This window comes from Ciconia boyciana, chromosome 2, assembly GCF_034638445.1.
Source record: "Ciconia boyciana chromosome 2, ASM3463844v1, whole genome shotgun sequence".
Lineage (NCBI taxonomy): Eukaryota > Metazoa > Chordata > Aves > Ciconiiformes > Ciconiidae > Ciconia > Ciconia boyciana.
Genome location: NC_132935.1, coordinates 32,432,021 through 32,452,281, shown reverse-complemented (window position 1 = coordinate 32,452,281; position 20,261 = coordinate 32,432,021). Strand labels below are relative to the sequence as shown.

Here is a 20,261-nt window from a genome sequence, read left to right as displayed (position 1 = left end):
AGTCCTCTACTGTGCAGAGACTGAAGTGTCTGTAGCAACCTCTTATCTCTTGTGGTATCTGTGCCTGTGTTCTTTCATGTTATGGCAGGTCTTCTCTTCAAATTGGAGGTAGAAAGATTTAGTAGCTATTATCTACACTAGACTACAGCTCTTAAGCCTATTTGGCTCTATGCCGAGTCTTATGCTAAGATCTAGACCTATGCAGGAATTTGAGCTCCTAACTTCCCTCAAACTTCAATACCAGCTGTGAGCATAAATGTTCCTAATGAAATTCTATTTGTGTTCTCTTAGATCCAGAAGAACTGTCAAAGTGACAGTGTTATAAATGTGCTCAGCTTGGTACAACTCATACTTACGGTCAGTCTCTCATGTATGCTTATTTTGAAGGAAGCTATGCAATATTGCCTATACACAGCATATACTTTACATCTGTGAGCAGTAAAGGCTTGGTCTGTTGATCTTGCAGATATTCCTCCTGTAAGGTGGGGGAAAAAGTGATTAAAATATTTTGATTACTGATCTTCCACTGGTCAACTAGAGACAGGACAGCTCTATTAGAGGAGAAAAACCTTTAAAGAAAAGGGTTAGTATTTTAAGCAGGTTATAAAAGTTGTTTTGTTTTTTTTTTTCTGCTAGATCCTGAAGCCTGCTTTTATTTGGAGGCTTTTAGCCTTGAGGTCAAGTCATCTTTGCTTTTGCCCAGAACTGTACAACACTGCTTCCTCACTAATCCTTTGTTGTGTATCACAGAAGGAAGTTTTACTGCTCACCTCAAAGGAATGTGTAGTTGGCATGTCTATAGGGTATCTATGTTCTTGAGCTGTTGTGAGATGCCATTGCTGGAGTCCATAGCTCCAAATTAGCGTAAGGAGTTCTTTCCTCTTTTGGATATAACAACAGCTATTAGAGTCAGTAATTAAAAAAATATTTTCCTCACTACTTTGTTTCTTAAAGGAGAAGGAGATTTATTCCCCCCCCCCCCCCCCCCCCCCTTCTTTCTTTCTATACCAAAATAGCTAGGTGGATGAGCTAAAATACTGGGATTTCTCTTCCTTTGTCCACTTGAGCTCTGCTTTTAAAAGCTCTGATGGAATACCTAGTTCGGTAGTCATGATCCAGCTTTGCTTATCATTTGCCACTGTCTAACGGATAGGATAGAATGGTAAGCTTCCTATTTGCTAATTGATTTCCCTCTGAACTGTTGTCTTACGTTGCAGATGAAACCCCTGCTGCCAACTGTAACACTGCCTGAGCAGTAAATGAAATTACTGTATATGTCTAATGCTGTGAGGATTTGTAATCTGTACTTTTTTCCAGTAAAACTGTTAAGTTGCGAGTGTTTAAATATGCAGCTTACCACTAGCTGCATTAAGTTCTAGCTTACAGTAAGAGAATTTCCTTTCCCAGAAAAATCGTTAGAAGGAGCAGTAATAGGGACAAAGGAAAAAGTCTTTGGACTATTAAAATGTACAGTCTTAGGCTTGAAAGTAAACATGTATCTGTTTGCTATGAAGTCCTTTTCAAGGCTTTTCACAACAGTGACGTTGGGAATCCAGTGTGAGGACCTGAGCACCATCCAGACAAATAAAAGGAAATCTGCCAGTTTCCACTGCAGTTTGTTTATTTAACAACTGTGTGCCTGTGAGGAAAGTAATGGATTTAGGAGTTCATGTTTTCCAACAAACTCCTGTCTTGGGGATTGGGGGGAAGATTGATTTGCACTCTTGCCAGAAGAGTCTTTGCCCCACAAATATGATTTTTATAAGCTTTTAAAATATTGTTTATATATTTATATCATTTTTTATTTTAAAAATCAAATACGATTAGCAAATATGCTATGCCTAGTGCAGCTTTCTTGTATACTATTTATAGTTCTCTTCTCTGAGCTGTGTAATAGTGATTCCATATTCGCTCATGCAATTCTTGCTTGTTAACAAAAGTATAGAATTAAACAAGCAAGGATCTTTTCTTTTTAAGGCACTGTTCACTTCTGAATGATTTTGTTCTTTTAAAGAGGAAAAAAAGCTACAAAGACCATGCAAACTGCATGAAGAGCTTGTCTAAAGACCAAATGTAAACATGCAAACTAGTCTTTTAAGCTGGTATATTCCAAGTAATAATGGTTTATTGAATTGATGTGCTTATAGAGTAATGGAGATGATTATTCAAAAAATAATTTAGACATAGCTGTAGGATACTTTATTTATATAAAGGTATTTAAAGCACTTTATATATCACTGAGATATTTTAAGGCCATAAAGAAAATCACACCTCCAGTAGAAAATGTTTACTTTTGTACCACCTGGACTGCCTGTGGTAGACCAGATGAAATCACTGCACAAAGCAGTTGTAAAGAGAATCCAGTGGAAAACTTTTTAGCCCTGTCATGATGATAGTGAGGGAATAAATATCCTTACCATAAGAGTTTCTGTAGTATGAAAAAGGCTTCGAATTTTTCTCAGGATGGGGAGAAGAAATGGTGCCATGGAGAGTAGTTCAAAGGTCTAATTCCATTGAAATGAGGAATGCAGTTATTTCTTCATTTCAGTATTGAAGATTATGCAAAGAAAGATTATTATTTTAATGTTTGAAACTTCTTTGTCACAGTTGAGAAAGGATATATATTTTGCTAAACAACATGGCTGATTAGAACTGGGGAAGTAAGCTAAAGTAAGACTGTGTCTGTAATAGGTACTTCAAGTGACTTCAAGTATGGACTGCTGCCGGGTACTTCAAGTGACTTCAAGTATGGACTGCTGCCGGGTACTTCAAGTGACTTCAAGTATGGACTGCTGCCGGGTACTTCAAGTGACTTCAAGTATGGACTGCTGCCGGAATCTTGGCCAAAAGAAGCTTGGGAAAACGGCAAGTATATCTGATGGAGAGGAGGTTGTTTTTTGCCTCTGATAGGGGTTCTTTATCTTCTGTGTCCCTGCTGGTAATATTTGATTAATTTGTTAGAGATTTATAAGATTAAGTGTTTGCATAATCTTCTTCCATATCATTTGCCTTTCTGGATAATGTAAATAGGAGTACTTCCTTGGAGGGAGAAAAAGGAATTCAAATGTATGGAAAAGTAAAAACAGAACATTATTTATAGCAGCTCTTGTGTTGTGCCTGAATATGAAGATACCTGAGGTCTTTAATGATCTGATAGCTTCTCCCCCCCTCCCCCCCCTTAGTAAGCTAACTACAGATAAATTGGCTTTGAAATTGAACACTTGGTTGATGAAGATATAAAGTTAAATATAATTTTAAAAGTAGATCTCAGAGCATACTTCTCGCTATTAAAAATAAAAACTTCATTGCAATAAAGGTTTTGAATTCAATGCAGCCATAACTAAAGCCCTCTTCAGTCAAACCTATCTTTTATAACCTACCTTTTCACAGCTTATGTGCCTTTCATAATAGTTCAAGCAAGCAATTATCTGTAATTATTCTTCTGTCTGAAAACATACCAAAAAACTCACCGCATCTAAAATAATTACTGCTAGATCCTTAAAATACATAAAGTCTTCAGTAAAAAGAGGATCTTAAGGACTGGGTAATAGTAATGCCTACCTCTTCTCTGTAACTTTGAGCTATTACTGGGATGTGGTTTATGGTTTACTTTAAATATTTTGGTTTTTACAGTGGAAGAAACTGGGTCATCAAAAGGCGAAATTCACTAGCAGGCAAGGGATTAGAACTCAGGTCTTAGGAGGTTTGCCTGTTCTTAAACCATTAAATTCCCATATATCTTACAGCCCTGATGTCTGCCTGTCTGTCATACCCCTGTTGATGTGTATAAGACTGCAATTTAAAACCTTTTTTTGAAATTACTTTTCTTCATGTAAGCCATTATGTGACATTATACTGACATGTGGCTTGCATGAGTGCTCTGATATACCAAGGCAAACTTTTGAATATTAGCAAAATTTAACTTCCGTGTTATGATGACTTTTGAAGCTGGGAGAAGGCATCTTAGATACAGGCGTGCAGGCCCGTGCACATAACACACAATTATTTTTGCTTTCTTCCTGCCAGCATGAACATTAGAAACTCTTACACATATAATCATGTAGCCTTAGCCAGTGCTTTTTGGATGCTTTTAGGTGGTTATGATCATGTTCATAAATTCTCACCTGTAGTAAGTTGAGTCAGTACCCTATTCTCAAAATACTCCTTGTATTCCTGTGTGACCTTCATAGCTGTCACAGCATCATGTGCTTTTCTATTTCACACAGTAATAGGCAGCTATAGTAAACCTGTTTGTAGGTTTGTAGGATACGTGTTTTGCACGTATCTTTTGAGCAAGCTATGTTATCCTTGGTCCAAGGATATGTAAATAGCTCTCTTCCATCATAAGGAAGAAGTGGGATATTGCTACTTCCGGAAGTTTTTTCTGCCCTCTTTATTTTTTCTACTGTTAGACCAAAATAGACTTTGGGTAGAGAATAGCGAAGATCTAAACCAATAACTTCCCTTTTTAACTATTTCAGAATTATGCTACCTCTTACTGTCCTACTCCTTTTGTCAATATTTCTTCTTGCTTAGTTGTACTTTCTTTTTTTATTTATTTGTAGAGTCAGATCTTGGCAGGCAGTTCCTGCACATAATTCTAAATAGAATATTGGGAGAGAAGATTGTAAGCCGTCTAAATGCCGCAGAGCTAGAGGGTTTCTAATCCAGAATAAAGTGTTTTCTGGTATAGGTGACCTCTACAAAATGGAATACTGCTAGCCTGCAGCTAACTTACTCTGATTCATGAAATAAGACTTCTTTTCAAAGAATTGATCTGTACTTCTGTAGTTAAAATTCCTTGGTAACAAGTAGGTATTTTTCTAGCAAGATCACACATGCAGAACCTACCAGTATTTGTAGTTTCTGCAGGCAGACATTGTCCTGATTTGGCTGATGAAAAGTCATGTGGGTGCTTTATTGTTTTGGCACCTGTTTATTTTTGTGCACCAGGCAGAACATATTGAAATAGGTAGGGTTTTTGTGTTTCATCGTCTTTTCTCCTGATGGCTTATTTTCTTGTAGGCGATTCCTCTGCTTTAATCATGAACAAGTTGAAGTGTCCACACTGTAATTATGTAGCCAAATACAGAAGAACACTAAAGAGACACTTGCTCATTCACACAGGCGTGAGATCTTTCAGTTGTGACATCTGTGGGAAGCTGTTTACTCGAAGAGAGCATGTAAAGAGACATTCCTTGGTAGGTAACCTCAAGTGTGTGTGTGTGTGTGTGTACACACCTGTACGAGTGGGTTCTTGTGTTTTTTTCAGATGTTTTGGTAGTTGGGAGAAACACTGTTCTCTGATTTGCCACAATGTAAACTGTTTTACCTTAATCTAAAATGGATGAAGATAAACATCTCCCTGTGATAACTATACCTCTCAAATTCATAATGGAAAATGCAGTATCAATTAAGACAGTTGCTGGAATTCTGATAGAGATAATTTCAAGATTATTTTGAAAGTGACATGATAGAGATGCAGTATGTGTAAGTATTCTGTAGATAATGAAAGGGAGTTTGGGCTTAGTGTTACTGCAACAGAATAGCACATCATCTTGTTCTATAATGCTGCATCACCATTTTCTGTGAGGACACCCTGTTAATCAGCAGTGGCACAATATCTTGAGGTAGTTCCAAAATACTTATTTCACAAAGAGACAAAGCTATAGTATAGTATCTACTTTAAGATTTAGGAAAGAATGAAAATATCTGAGATGTGGAAAGTAAACATCCTTCTGACTTGCATTCTCCCAATACCATAATCAGCAGTTGAGCTTACCCTGTCCTGTGCATGTTGCATAACTCAGGATTTGACTTGAGTACTGTTCATCTGAGGATCCAGAGAAAGTATTATCTGTCTTGGGTATTTTGCAGGTACTTTGTATCTAGTCTGTCAGGAAATTAAGACTTCATTATAATATTGACTGTATAAAATCCAAGATGTGTTTTAGGGGAGTAATAAAAGCAAGATCATATTGGTGTTGAGAAGGTAATAACACTTCTCCAAGCTGTGATTTTAAAAAACTCATTTTGCAACATGTTTTGCAGATACTCAAAATAGGTTAGGACATGGAATGGGGTAAATTGCACTTTACTTTTCCGTTTTGGTAGCTTTCCTCAGTCCTTTGAGAATCAGTGGACCACCTTGCTCCCTCATGAAGGTGTTCCATAAGTCTCCATAGCCTCCTCGCAGTTGGCTTTTTGTTCCTCACTGAGTAGAAAAAGTGGTTGTGAGCTTCCAAGTTTTAATGCGGATGCAGAAAAGAGCTTTTGGTGTAAGTCTTCCTAACTTTCCTTTCTAGCTTGCGCTATCATGAAATGGACTTTCTGTTAGCCAGTAATATTATTAAAAGTAAATAATAACCTCAGTCATATCAGGATATAATTCTAGAAGATATTTATAAGACCACTGTAGTAATTTTAAGTATTCCTTAAACTGCTCTACAGGTAGGAAAGGCATATGTTAATAGCTCCTACGTAAATTTTAGAACTATATCCTTCTTATGTTCCACTGGGCTTCTCATCTTAGATACACATCTTTCCACCCTGCTACTACTGCCTTTCTTCCTTCTCCCATACCACCTGGTGAAGGCTTAGATGCCTGAAAGGACAGGAGTACCTATGATGTTACAGAGTCATTTTATTCTGTAGTGTATGTAGATGACTGCAGTGGTAGAGGTGGTGATGGTATGGGGCAGCTCTGTGGCTGAGCAGAGGAGGTTAGGTCATTATCACCCTACTAGTGGTGATACTGTGTAACACGGCCCAGCAGCTACTCTGCTTCTTCCTTTGTGGCTCACCAGGGAAGATAGCAACAGTTGGGCGGTAGTCGGTCTACCAGGAAGAGTAGAGTGGGACTTCGGGTTTCTGTCCTGCAGTATCTGACCAGGTCTTGTAGCTGAAGATTTTTTTTTTTTTTCCCTCCAGGAAGGGAGATGAAGTCAGACAGGGTGAAAATAGCTATAGAGTGAGCTCAGCCCAGCCCTGTGCTATAACTGAAGTGTGTTCTCCCTGGTAGAGTCTGAAAACCTTTCTTCCATCCCTTCTCCCCTCCCTCCCCCCATTCAACAAACACCTCAGAACATTGTGTTGTGTGAAACATTATCATAACAAGTCTGGAGGCTGAGGAAAAAACATGTAGTATGAGCTGTACAGATTATACAGTGGGACTAAAGTAACTATTTGTATCTTGACCTTGTTTTTTTTCCCTCATCTGGGTGGTAATTTCAGTTTTATCTAAAATGGCAACTTTTTCAATGGGACCTCAAAATGAGATATTTTAAGCACATAGTTGTAATCTGTTGTAGGGACACCAGATAGAAGAAAGAGGTCTTCAACTTATTTTTTTCCAAGATGATAACTATTATACATGGTTGCTGAATTCAGTTACTTGTACAAGTAACATACTCCCAAATTCAATATTAAAATTTATGTTTAGTCAAGTTAGTCAACAGCAGCCTTCTCATTTTACACACAAGCTCATGCTACATACAGGACAAAAAATTCACCAAAGGGACCTGGAAAGATGTTGTTGGGTTTGGTTGTGCTGGGAGGGAGGTGTTGTGGAAGAAGGACTTTGCTCTTTGAATTAATACAGGATTTAATAACTCCTGCTTGTTCTAGGACTTAAAATTGTAAAGTCGATTTTCTAAATGAGATATTATCCTGTGTGCAACATCGGTGCTTATACTGTTCTCATTGCCTTTCAGAGTCTTGTTCTGTACAGTGAGTAGTTACAAAATGAACACTCACTGCTTACGGAACAGGCAGCTATTCAGCTACCTGCTGAACAGTAAGCGGGTAGTTTGGTTGTGGGCAGTAGCTCATGTAGTCAAAATGGATCTCTAGTAGTACTTCTCTTTCTCTGAACAGTGTTGGGGTATCTTTCAGAAGAGTTCAAAAAATGAATTTTTGTATTAGTAATTAATATTATTAATAGTTTTCTAGTACTATATGCAAATGCAACCTGACAGGCATTTTTTCAGCTGTTAACATTTCTCTTCCATAGGTGCATAAAAAGGATAAAAAGTATAAATGTATGGTGTGTAAGAAGATTTTCATGCTAGCAGCCAGTGTTGGAATAAGACATGGATCACGACGTTATGGAGTTTGTGTAGACTGTGCAGATAAATCTCAACCTGGAGGGCAAGAGGGAGCAGACCAGGTGCAGGACACAGATTTCCCTAGGGATGAAGAATACGAGGAAAATGAAGTGGGAGAAGGTGATGAGGAGCTTGGTGATGATGTAGAAGAACAGAATGACCAGTCTCGATGGGATGAATCTGGGGAAGTTTGTATGCCTTTAGATGACTGACAGAGCATATGACTTCAGGGTGCCGCAAGTGGACACTATATGGATTGACTATTTGAATTTTTGGACTGAAGGCTTGCGAAATATGGTACAGGCTGGATGGTAGTTATGTTGCTGTGAAAAATGTAGGGTCAAAGCCTTATAGCAAAAAAGGATTATTAATTTTTTTATGATATTTGCACAGGACTGTACAGCATACAACCATTTGGTTGAATTATACAGAGTCCTCACATCTACAGTCAGTTATCAAAAGAAAAATGTATTTTTTATTATTTATAGGATATAGCTACTTGGGTCCTATTCAGACGTAGTAACTGTACTTATGTTACACATTCATGTATCTGTTAACATGAATGCAGAAAATTGCAACCTGGTATGGAAATACAAAGACAGCTTTCCTCAATCCACTCGTACTTTGTCAGTGAACCAGTGAAGCTAATTTGGGCTAGTGGCTCTTGTTTCCACAAGCATGTCTTTGCCATACAAACTTTACCTCTCCTGTACTCTGATAGGTGAAAGCCAATCATTTAAATATGCATCATAGATAATGCCAACACCGTATTGAAATTTGGTTTTAAAACTTTTGGCTCTATACTGGCAGGTGGTATAGGTGATAAGCACTGGAGAAGTTAATAATGGCATTAATTTAGTGTCTGTTTCTTCACAGTTTTGAATTTTCAAGAAGGTTGTTATTGATTCATCAGTTCCAAAATGATCTTGCAGAAGAAATGACCAATAATGAAAATAATAGACTGATCAGAGCATGGGTAACTCTTCTGCCACTTAGTCAAAAGAGGTAGTCATGCTAAAAGGTATCTGATGTAATAATGTTTCCTCGCTCCTCTAAGGCCCCCTCCTCTCAAACTTTTTGACTTCCCTGGTGTATACCTCAGTCCCACAGAATAAAAATACAAGGAATGGAGAAAGTGTCATATTAAACAACTTTTTGGTTGATAATTTCTTACTTGTCCGGTTTTTGGCTAGTTTATGTGATATGAATTGGACACTAGGCTATTGTGCCCATCGTTCGTCATTAAAATGAACACAAACTATTTTTTATTCTTTTGTACTTAACGGGTTGTTGCTAGTGTTTAATATAAACCAATTACATTTAACTTTTGACTTAATTTGCTGGAATTTTTTTTTTTTTAAGAAAAACAAAAAGTCCAAAGCAAAATAATGCTCTTTGAGTTGTCTGCTTTTCAGGATGATATGCTCCCTACATTCTTTATTTCAAATTTTCTAGGAGGCATTGAAACTTGAATTTTTGTAGCCATGTGGATTTTTTTCCTAAGCTTGTAATATTGTACCAATGATTTCAGGCCTCTTTCATAGGGAGGGGAGGGCATTACACCTTCATCTTAAACTCCTCTGTGTTGTCTAGCCTAAGGCAAATTAATTCAGGCAATCATTGGAACAATACATCTGATGTACTATTATGTCACAACGAGTAAATATGCAGAGCATTTATCATGACACATAGCTAGGCCAGTGTGACAGTACTGTATAAAAACCAATTGACAGTCACCATATTTTTCAGCTTTGTTTAATTTTAAAATGAGTATATTTTTTCCTATTTTATATCAGGTAACTAAATTATGCTAGTTGTGTGGATAACTTTGAACTATGCTTTGACGGACAGAATCTTAATGGTGCTCCATCTGATCACAGTTGGTATGTATTTAAAGAGACAAGCTTTACTGTTGTCCTTTACATCAGTAGAACAGTAACATAATGTTAAGACATTGTTTTTGCTGATTGAAGCTGAGATAAGTTTGAACTACAGTTATATGGGAATTAAAATGCTTTTTTTATCATCCACTTGTTTCATTGGTAGTTTCCACATCATTGTAAACCTGACAGATGATTAGTTTTTTGGGGGAGGGTGGGGAGGGTGGGGTGCCTTTTTTTTTTTTTACACTGAAGAATACATCTTATTCTCATTGTTCTAGACTGAAATGAGTAATATGTAATTCTGGTGGGGTCCAAAGTAGAAATTAGTTGGGCAAAGATGATATGAATGAAAAAGTATTTTAAACGTTAAAGTAATGTTCTGCTTTGTGAATATGTAAGTATAGCATAAAGATTTTTCCATCCCATTTATCCCCTTTAAAACCATAGTTTACAATTGGTAGATCTGTCTATATATATAAATATATATATATATATCTGAAATTCACCTAAATCTGCTTTATTAGAATACTGCTCACTTAATGCTTAGAAACTGGACCTGGCTCTACATTCTTAATGTATTTTCCTTTTTTTTTGTTTTGTTTTTTCCTCAAGGTATGAACTTACTCTCTTGGAACTGAATCTTCTTTTACTACTTAAATCATTTATGTATATCTGGTAAATTATGACCAAATTTGTTGTTAGACTGCATACAGTAAATTGAAATATACACTTGGTACACTACAGAATTGTTGTGCTTTTGTTCTGGTTGTATTTGGAAAAGCAGGCTTTAATAGAAATCAGTGTTATTTATAAATATTCAGTTGTTATTCACTGGCCTTAATATTCTGTTGCATTGTGACAATCATCGTTTCCTTGGTAATACTTAACTGCTTACTTTTAGAAGTTGCATGTAATTGCCCTTGGTAGGATTGGAGGGAGAGGAATGACTTGAAATATGGTACTAGCTCTTTAGCAAATGGTGTGAAGTAGTTTAATGGAGATCCACTGTTCTTGTGTTGGAGAACCAAAATAATTTGTTTGGATGCTATCTGCAGTCTGGATTTTCTGAGCTGTTTATTCAGAAGTTATTTTAAATATATTACTTCGATTGGGGAGCTCTAAATTAATAAAAGTACATTTCCTAAGAATTGCCTTAAAAGGGACAGCTCAAGTTTCTGTACTATTATAATAAAGTAGGAAGAGGTTTCTGTTTGCACTAGAAATAGTCTTCCCCTTAAGAAATGCTGGAGCTATGCTGTAATAACATGGCAGTGAATTTCAGTTTGTCTGGTTTGGGGTTTTTTGAGTTGTTTTTTTTCCTTTTTAAAAGAAAGACTAAGCCCTTAAACTGTCTTCCTTATCAAATTAAAAGATACCCAGTCTTTCATTTTGTCTTCTGATGAAATACTTCTCAAACCAAATGTCTGAGATTTCCTTATTTGGGGCAATGCCATACAAGTAGTTTTATGAAAAGAATCACTTACGTTATTAAAACAGACAAACACAGAGTTCTGATGTTGGGATTCCCCCCTTTCTGTGGGTTTTTGTTTGCTTTCTCGTCTCTTCAAGCAGTGGCAGTTATCTTTTAGAAGTAAGCGTACAGAGCACTTTCTGGCGGGGAACTGTGATGCAGGACAAAATCAAATCAGTAAGTAAATTCACTTTGATTAGAAGTCCTTGTCAAAGTAGGTGTAATGTAAGGAAGACAACGTAAAATGCATTTGTCTTACGTACGCCAATGTTGCTGCAATGCAATAGCAAGAATTTTTCAATTGTATTGTCAGATGCATCTTGCAGGAAAAATGGCATTTTTTTTCAATTGCATAGAAAATTTTCATAGTTCAGTTTGCAAACAGATCTTCTAGTAAAATAATTTTCTGAAGTTAAACCAGTTTTGAAAGCCAGAAATGATACTTGGTTGTCAACACAATGATGCACCCTGAGAAGTAAGGTTTGAAATTACTGGTCCCCATAGCATACACTTACTTTTTGAGACACACATACTTCTGCAAATGCACAGTTTTCAGGTATTACTACATGCCCCTCTTCCTTCTGAAAACAGTAAGCGTTATCAGGTGAAGAAAAGTTTGTGGCCAGGACACTGGCATGTGGTAGGCTTCTAGTTGGGGGTCACAGCAGTAATGCTGTTAGCAGAAGATGCTTTCTTTGCCTAGCTTTAAGTTGGTAAGGCTTTTAATAGAATTTTCTTTAATGAGGCTGCTCTCTGTGGTTTGCTTGCTTTCAGTTTTGTTTCACTTGACTTTTCCTGTTCTTGCCACTCAAACACAAGTCTCCCACCTATTCTAAAATATTTCCGTAGTCTGCTGACTCCACACAGATGCAGAATTCACTTTGCAAGAACTGTGCCTTATTGGCTGTTCCTTTGTACTTTTGTTGTATTTAAATGGCTTTGGAAACTAGTAAGAGAAATGAAAGCAAGATAATTGACACCACCACGAGCCTGAAAAACTTGTTGTGCCAAAAGAAAGTGAAAAAGGAGGAAAATGTTGAATGCAATGTGATAAGAAAAAGGCTTTTGGATTTGAGTTGTTACAGTTCCTCTGGTTTGCTACTTGAATGTTTTGGACAATTCACTGTATTTCTTTCTAGAACAATTTGGTGACAACGTTCTGATGAAGCTATGCAAGAAAGCCCAGTTTTGAGTTTATTCGGTGTCTCCAGAATGTGGTTCAGGCTCTGCGGAGGTAGTACCACTGAGTAGCTTTTCTGTAGATATTTTACCGTATACCCTTCTGTTAGCATCCCTCTTCACTATGTAATCTGTTATCCATTTTTTATTTGATAAATGTTGGCTCCTTAGAACTGAGATTTGCCTTTTATGTTTTAATAGCACATTACTGTGTTTCACTAAACAATACGGTAAAGGTTAAATATTGGCACAATGCATAAAAAGTAATAAGTTGGTTTTCATATAGTATCCTTTAACAAACCTGTAATAAAATAAGTCTTTTGTAATAAAGAAAATACAGGTTTGAAATCCAGGGGCAGGGGCATTGCTGAGCTGAACCCTTTGAGGTGTTGAAGATCCCACATATAATTCACTATGGGTTTATAAAACACTTATGTGAAAAAAGGTAAAAATATACTAGAAGGATTCTATGACTTAAACTGGAAAATAAAATTGGCTTAACAAGTACTTTGTATTTAACATTATTGCAATTTGAAGCAAATGTTTAAAATAAGCTATACATAATGTTTTGCTTACATGAATTGATTTGGATTAGCCACCTCAGAGTACAGACATAAGTAATTTCTCACTAACATATTGGTATGTAAACATAATTTCAAGACTTCTAATACTATGTGCACCAGTCTTTAAGTTACCATACTGCAAATAAATTTAAAAAATAACTTTCATTCTATCTTTTCATCTGTGCCCTGCCTCCTCACCCTCCACAAGCAGATGCAGAGAGATTTCTTTGGATGGATAAGTGTTAACATACAATCATTTGCTGCAAATTACTTAGCTTCTGCTTCTGACATAGAATAGAATTTATAGAAAATAAACTCTATTTTAAGGTTGTATTTTAAACTTTGCTCATAATAAGGCAGATCACTTTAAGATAATTAGTTTCCAAAAACCAGCATCCCAGATAAGATGTGTATACCTAAAACTGGATTTTAGACAAACTTCAGCGCAACATTGAGCAGATCACTTAAGGGATGCTTTAGACACAGCCTAGTGCATACCAGAAGGATTGGATCCCCTCAAATTCAGTTGCACTGTGTGCGCCCAAAACCTTTGCCTTGGTGTTTTGTTCCCTCTCTCCAGCCCCACCAACCTGAGCTGTTTGGAAAAAGTGCTTTCACCTGGGTTTCTCAAAAGCTTCTTGACTGAATAATGCTGGATGTGTGTTTGAACTGATCCTTTGGCTTCTGTTACCTTCCTAAATGAGTGTTACTTTTGTTACGTTATGCACAAGTGGGTTCCTTCAGTTAAAAAATTGCCCCTTGGTCAGTTCTTTCAAGGATTTGAAAACCTCAATTTTCTGCTTCTCCTGTAGAGAAAATTTTAGGTTCTGTATCCTGGATAAGCAAGTCTGCTTGTACGTCTTGACTTGGATACTAGGGGTTTCTGAAGACTAAGACCTCTGTCTGATTAGCTTTTCCTATTAGCTGGCTCTGCACAGCTTTCTATCTGGTATGTAGGTAAAGCGCATAAGAAAATTGTCTTGTGGGGGACAACAAACAGCTCTAGTTTTTGGAGAGCCTGGAAAAATGACTTGTAGGCCATTGAACAAACTTCTGCATTCCTTTTAAAATAATCTGAATGGTGTTTCTCAGAGAATTGTTTCAAGACTTGAATATATTTTCAGCTTAAGTGCTATATAGTAATGTGATTTTTTTTCTTGTTAAATGTGTGTAAACTATTATGTTTTGTCGAAGTATGTTAGGAAAAGAGCTTCGGATTCCACAGAATAGCGTTAACTTTGTAGCTAGAAAGGAGCAGCAGGAAAAGAAATGTTTGTTAAAATTCAGCAAATTCAATCTAATTAGATAAGAATTAACACTGGGACAGCAAGCAGTTGTAGGAGATGAACTGCAAAGTTTGTAGGAGGGTCATGAAAAAAGCCAGTGCTGAATGAAATGGTCTCTAGCAGCTTTCTTAATGGTCCTGAAGTCTAGTTGCATTCATCTAGGACAGGAAAAGATGCTTATCTGCGGTGTGGTTGAGTTGATGTTGCTGTAAAACCCTTAACTCTTGAAATGCTGACCTTTAAAGGATAGACCTAACATCAAACTTCGAAGCAGTCAACCTCTTTCAAGCCTTTTAACTTGAAAATGCCTGCAGGGTTAACTGTTAAGAAATACCCAGCTTATGCTGAGAAACAGCCCAAATTCTTTTCAAATCAAATGAAGAGGGTTTTTTTTGAGTGTGTAAGTGATTATACCACCTCAATGCATTTATTTCCCAAATTCATGCAGGAGAGGCACAGTACTAGTTTGATTCATTCAAAGATTTTATTGATACTGAATGCCAAAACTGTCAACTTGGTAGGAAATGGTAACTGCATCCCACTCCTATTAACTCTTAAAATGCCTCTAGCTTGGAAGGGTTGTTTTTATCAGTGTGTGCTGCATTCTCCCAAGATACTGTCTCCCTAGGTTACATCTTGTTCAAACAAGCCTTAAGTTCCTCCTTCTGGGTATAGATTGCAAAGTGTTATCAGTGAAGAAGTGTGACAAAATAAATCCTACCTGGGAATGTTTTTCTTGTTGTGTTTCTCATTGCTGAAATGTAGGAAGTATATTTCTGAAGTGCTGCTTTAATTGAAAGATCCTTTTACTTTATGTAACTATTTTTCTTCAGGAGTGCTGATTTGGTGAGTGACCTGCATGTGTTCTTTGAATGTTGTCATACATTCTTTCTGCAAGTTATTCTCTGCATCCACTTGAAAAATTAGACTCCTGAGGTCATGGGATATAATATTAGTATGTCTGTGCATTTTTGTCATCTTCCTCAGAAATAGAGGTAATTGGAAAAGAGGGGGGAGTAGGAAGGTTTATCTTTAACCTCTGAGTAATTGGAATTTAGGAAGATGCTTGCTTTTAAACCTTACTGAGACTTGATATGCCAAGATGTTTATAAACTGCTTGGAATATGTAACATTACTCTGGTTAAGTTTGCAAAAATTACCATTGCCATGTTTAATTGTATTTTTTCAAAACTATTGGAGTTGTAATCTCAAAGTCATCTTTACTGTCATACCGCCAACATAATTTACAACTTTAGAGGATCTACTCGCTTTCTAGAAACAGCAAGATATGAATATGTAATGTTCACAAAGAAGTTGTCAATAACTCTTTCTGTTGAAAGGTGGTATTCTGCCCTGGATTCCTCCTTGAATGGTGGTTTTTACTGTCTGGAAGATGTGGAAAGGGGTATGGTGTCCACTGTATACTCGCAGGGGAAAAACCTGTTAATCTGCAAAAAAAGCCATATATATATTCATACTGGAAGCAGACTTTTCCCTTAGAATTGCTTGCACCTTCCTCTGAAGCATTTGAGTTTTGAAACCTGAATAGTAGTATAGAGAGACTACCAGTCAATCTGAACTGGTATGGTAATTTTGGTGCTTAAACACCATTTAACTTAATAAAAATGATCTCATTATAGTGCTGCACAGGTCTTAACTGCAGTTGTTACTATTTGCACTGCTTTAATAATGGTAGCTATTGAAATGGTGTAGTCTGATTACAGCATTTGACAGGGCTTTTTAAGAGCCCTTTTGTTGTCCATTCGTGCTGTGGCCTGCTGGGTAATCTCAGGGAGGTTCTTTTGCCCCATGTATGTGTTTTCCCCAGTTATATCATTGTCTCTTTTTCCTTTTTGCTGAGGTACTTCATAAAGTTCTCCTGAAGTACTGAGAAAAACACTATTCAAGAGCCAAAGTACTGGAGTACCTGTGTAAACCTGTGGTGTTTAATGAGATTTATTGGGAGTTCCTCCTCTTTGATGTAGGTTTAGAAAAGAATCTAAAACTGAATGTGGTTTTAAGTTACCACATCAAATGATTTAACTTTTAGAGTATATTCATTGTGATGGATGATGACTCATTTCTTTATCATCACAGGCTAAAATCTCAAACAACTGTTCTCGAAGAAACACTTCTACCTGTTTATCTTGCACCAGATACTATTTTTTTTTTTTTCTTTCTCTTCACAGGCTGGAAAGCTTCAGTTGAGCTCGTAATTACCTTTTCTCCACTTCTGTTAGCTGGCTCTGAAGTGATTGTCCCTCTATATCCATGGACTTCCTTCCTTGCTGGAGACGTAAAAACTCTGGAAAGGAGTTCTGTAGGAAGAACCCCAATGGAGTTAGGGAGAACTGGGTCTGGAATGCTCAATGTGAGCTGATAGGTGCAAAACACACTTGTTTTTTCTCAATGCAATCATAATAACTAAGAATTAAACAAGGGAAAAAAAATCATGAAATTATGTAACAAGTATCTTCTACTGGGCGGGGTGGGGTTTTTTTGTGATGCTGCCTTGCTTTTACTGATGTTAATGACGACTGGCTTTCCCCACACCTACTGAAGGCAGGACAGTTACAGTAAATACTTAAAGTGAATACATCATGGACATGGCCAAACAACTCTGTAAATTGCCTGCAAATCTGAATTCTGAAGATAGCTAATATGCTAGAATTCTTAATAAATTATTTGTAAGCAAACAACAGCTATTAATTTTGGATTTGATGCCACTTTAAAAACATTTTCAGTCAAGTATCTTAAAATGTAGTTTGGGGCTTTTTATGTAACCAGTGTTTAGAACTATATTGCACTAATTGTAAATTACTGCAAATCATTTGTATTTCTATAACTTAATATCGGGCTCTCAAAGCAGTATATTTAATATCAACAAGTAACCACCTGATTGCTGGACCCAACACAGAGCCTGCCAGTCAGTTCTCTCTTAAATGGCAGGAAACAACAGAAAATATCATAGGAAAGGGAATTCTCAGCTTCAGCACAGCGGGGAGGAGGACCCCTGCTTTTAAGAATTCCTTTCACAGTAAAACTGCATGGAATTAGATTTATGTACTTTGGAAGGCAGAAGGACTGAGTCAGCCCTGTTGGAATTTGAACTTTTGTGTTAGGGTGCTTCGATATTTCAAGTCAGCTTACACCTTACCCCTTTTAACGGTATATAAGAGCTTTGTTAGTGAGTTGTAGCATTAAGCCTGCAACCTGTTGTTGCCATATGAAGGTCACATTTTGTTTTTAAACTGACTTAAATTCCCAACTTAACATTTAATTTTTTTAAAGCTGCTTCCACATGAGGATTTGAGAATCCACTGCTTGACACCCTGTGTGTAGTCAGCACTTAATGCAATTGATATAAAGAAGATAAAACATGCAGTACCCTTTCACATGCAACAAGGGCTTTGTGTTTCATCTTGCAGTTGTTACTTCAGATAAGCAAGTTTGAGCTTAGGTTGCCTTCCTTTGTTCCTGTACTGAGGCTAGCTCAGAATTTCACTTTGAAATGCAGCTGCTCTCCCCCTCTCAGCTGTTTTTCCTGTACCAAATCAGACATCAAGCTCCTCATACCATATTTAGCTTATTTGATAAGCACATAGTTTGAAAGTTGGTATTTTTTACAGTCAACAACTTCTTCCAGGAAAAAAAAAAGCGCTGCTCAGTGTTTTTTCAGGTGCTAAAATAAAGGTTGCTCCTGGACGTTTGACTTCTCTATGTTCAGGATGGCCAAAGCAATATCTTATTAATGCATTTAATATTAGTGTAATATCAGCTTTGCCTCAAAGCAATCTCTGGTGGTTCCATGCTGAAGTGTGTGCCTTCAGGCACAACTGTAATTATGAATAACACATGGTACAGAATGCAATTGTGTTAGAGAAGCACAGCAGATCTTTTGGGCAGGTGAAGTGGAAGGAATCGAGGTATCGCCAAAGCTCGAGCTGCTAAGGCACAAAGCATTGCCAGCCAGCCTTGTGACATGGAAGGCTTTTCTGAAAGCTTGGTCATGTCCTCTTGTTTGCTCTCTGCCAAGAAGCAATGCTCGTCCTCTGTGGCATGTGGTTTTCTCCTTAGCATCATCTCTGAGGGACAAAATGCAAGTACATTAGGTGTCCCACTTTCTCTCCAGGGAGAGGGTTATTCATTTGAGCTTGCTGTTATTTAATTTGCACCCTTCTTTAGATAGTGTGGGGAAGTGTGACAGTTGTTGAGGCTTCAGATATTTAGTAAACTCTGTCATGACAGGTGGCATATGTTCAGCTTTTCAAGTTTGATACTGAGCGCTCTCAACTTTTAATAGAGATCCCACATTATGTAGGTGATAGGGATGACAGGCTCAATATTGACAGATTTTATGTCAAGTCTGTACTACTCTTGCTTCTTGTCAGTTTTAGCAGAGTCAGTGACTGATGCAATTGATTTATTGGTATTCTCTATCTTCTGCTGTTATCAGCTAAAAAGCAAGGGGCAGGGATTCAATTTCTGATTTAAACCCTTTTTCTGATGCTTGCTGGCTAAGCTGCCGGTGCTAATAAGCTACTTTACTCTTAAGCTTTATCAGTTTGCTTACTACTGTTGTTAAATCCAAGTAAAGTACAAATCAGCCTTGTCAGATCATTGTGATTTAAAAGAAATAACCAGGTAATGGGCATGGATGCTATGCAAAGGACAAGTCTGCTTTTACTCAGGTCTAGCTTGTTTAGAAATTACTATAGTCGGACATCTATTTTCAGAAAAATAAAAATATTTTCTGAAACTCTATCCATGCTCAGTTTCTCACATAGTTATTGTCAATTTTTCTTGTTTTCCAGCTAAAACTATTCAAACCATTTTTCTCTAGTGTCCCCTGCCACCCCCCCCAGCTCAATAAACTTGCTTTAAAAAAAGGACTCTGTCAAGTTGCCTTTTGGCTTGTGGTACTTGAGACTGTAAAAGACCAATTCTTTGATTAGGTGTCCACAATCTTTTGTCATTTTGTTGCACAGAAATTTTTCATCAGTGGAAAGTTCTTTTTCTTCAAGCTGTTTTCTGAGGTTTTTCATCTTCCTTGTTATATATATAAACCTAATTATAAACCTGAATGATGTATTGTTCCGAAACATTGCATGAATCACGATCTCATTAAACTATAAAACTTCCACAGTTGGATCCAATTTTTTCACCTTGTGGCAACAGGGAAGTACAATTCATTATGTGGCTCAGTTTTTTAAAAAAACAAACCAGCAACAAAACCCTAGGGTTGGGCATTTTTGCTGGTATTCTTGACTACCTTGGGCCCTATCTGCATGTTAATAACACCTAACCCCAAAGGGATGACAAAGCAAAGGTGAGTTAGCTTTCCAGTTGTCTTTTGTCACTGAAAAAAAAGTGACTCCTTGAGACTGGTGCTGGGAGAAACAATGAAGATCCTCCAGACATCTATTGGAAGTTCACAACGCTCATCTTTGCATCGCCATGTGCTGTTTCTGGGCTGACGAGGGACCAGAAGACTTGAACAATCCTGTATCTCCTGTGGAGTCAAGGTGCAAACATTTCAACTTGTTAAGTCTATGTTTGGATAAAGAAAAGGCATTGCTTTCCAGTACAATCAGTCAAAACCGAAGTAAGTGCATCCAAGTCAGTGAGTTAGTTTGGATCAGAAGGTCACTTCTGAAGCAGAACTCTCCATCATCACTACTTACCCAGCTTTAGTTTATATTGCAGAGCTCTCTGAACACCTCATTGAATTCCTTTTGGATGAAACTAAACTCAAAGACATACTTCAGGAGCGC

General features: G+C 37.2%; 1 protein-coding gene across 8 annotated transcripts in view; it reads left to right on the top strand.

Moving 5' to 3' along the window:
- The window catches only part of ZBTB10 (zinc finger and BTB domain containing 10), a 34,050-nt gene extending 20,283 nt beyond the window's left edge, over positions 1 to 13,767 (top strand). Inside the window, exons 3-8 of one of the 8 annotated variants that reach the window (XR_012040839.1) lie at positions 2,692 to 2,865; positions 5,026 to 5,201; positions 8,012 to 8,225; positions 8,982 to 9,110; positions 9,902 to 9,988; positions 10,601 to 13,767. Coding sequence is in view for 1 of the 8 variants with exons in the window: in XM_072852297.1 (XP_072708398.1) it covers positions 2,692 to 2,865; positions 5,026 to 5,201; positions 8,012 to 8,317 (656 nt within the window). In the remaining 7 variants the exon portion in view is untranslated. Of the gene's footprint in view, positions 1 to 2,691; positions 2,866 to 5,025; positions 5,202 to 8,011; positions 10,190 to 10,600 lie in introns of those variants that run through there. The other 7 variants (XR_012040838.1, XR_012040840.1, XR_012040837.1 and 4 more) reach the window with 7 other exon arrangements.
- Positions 13,768 to 20,261: the final 6,494 nt, after the last annotated feature.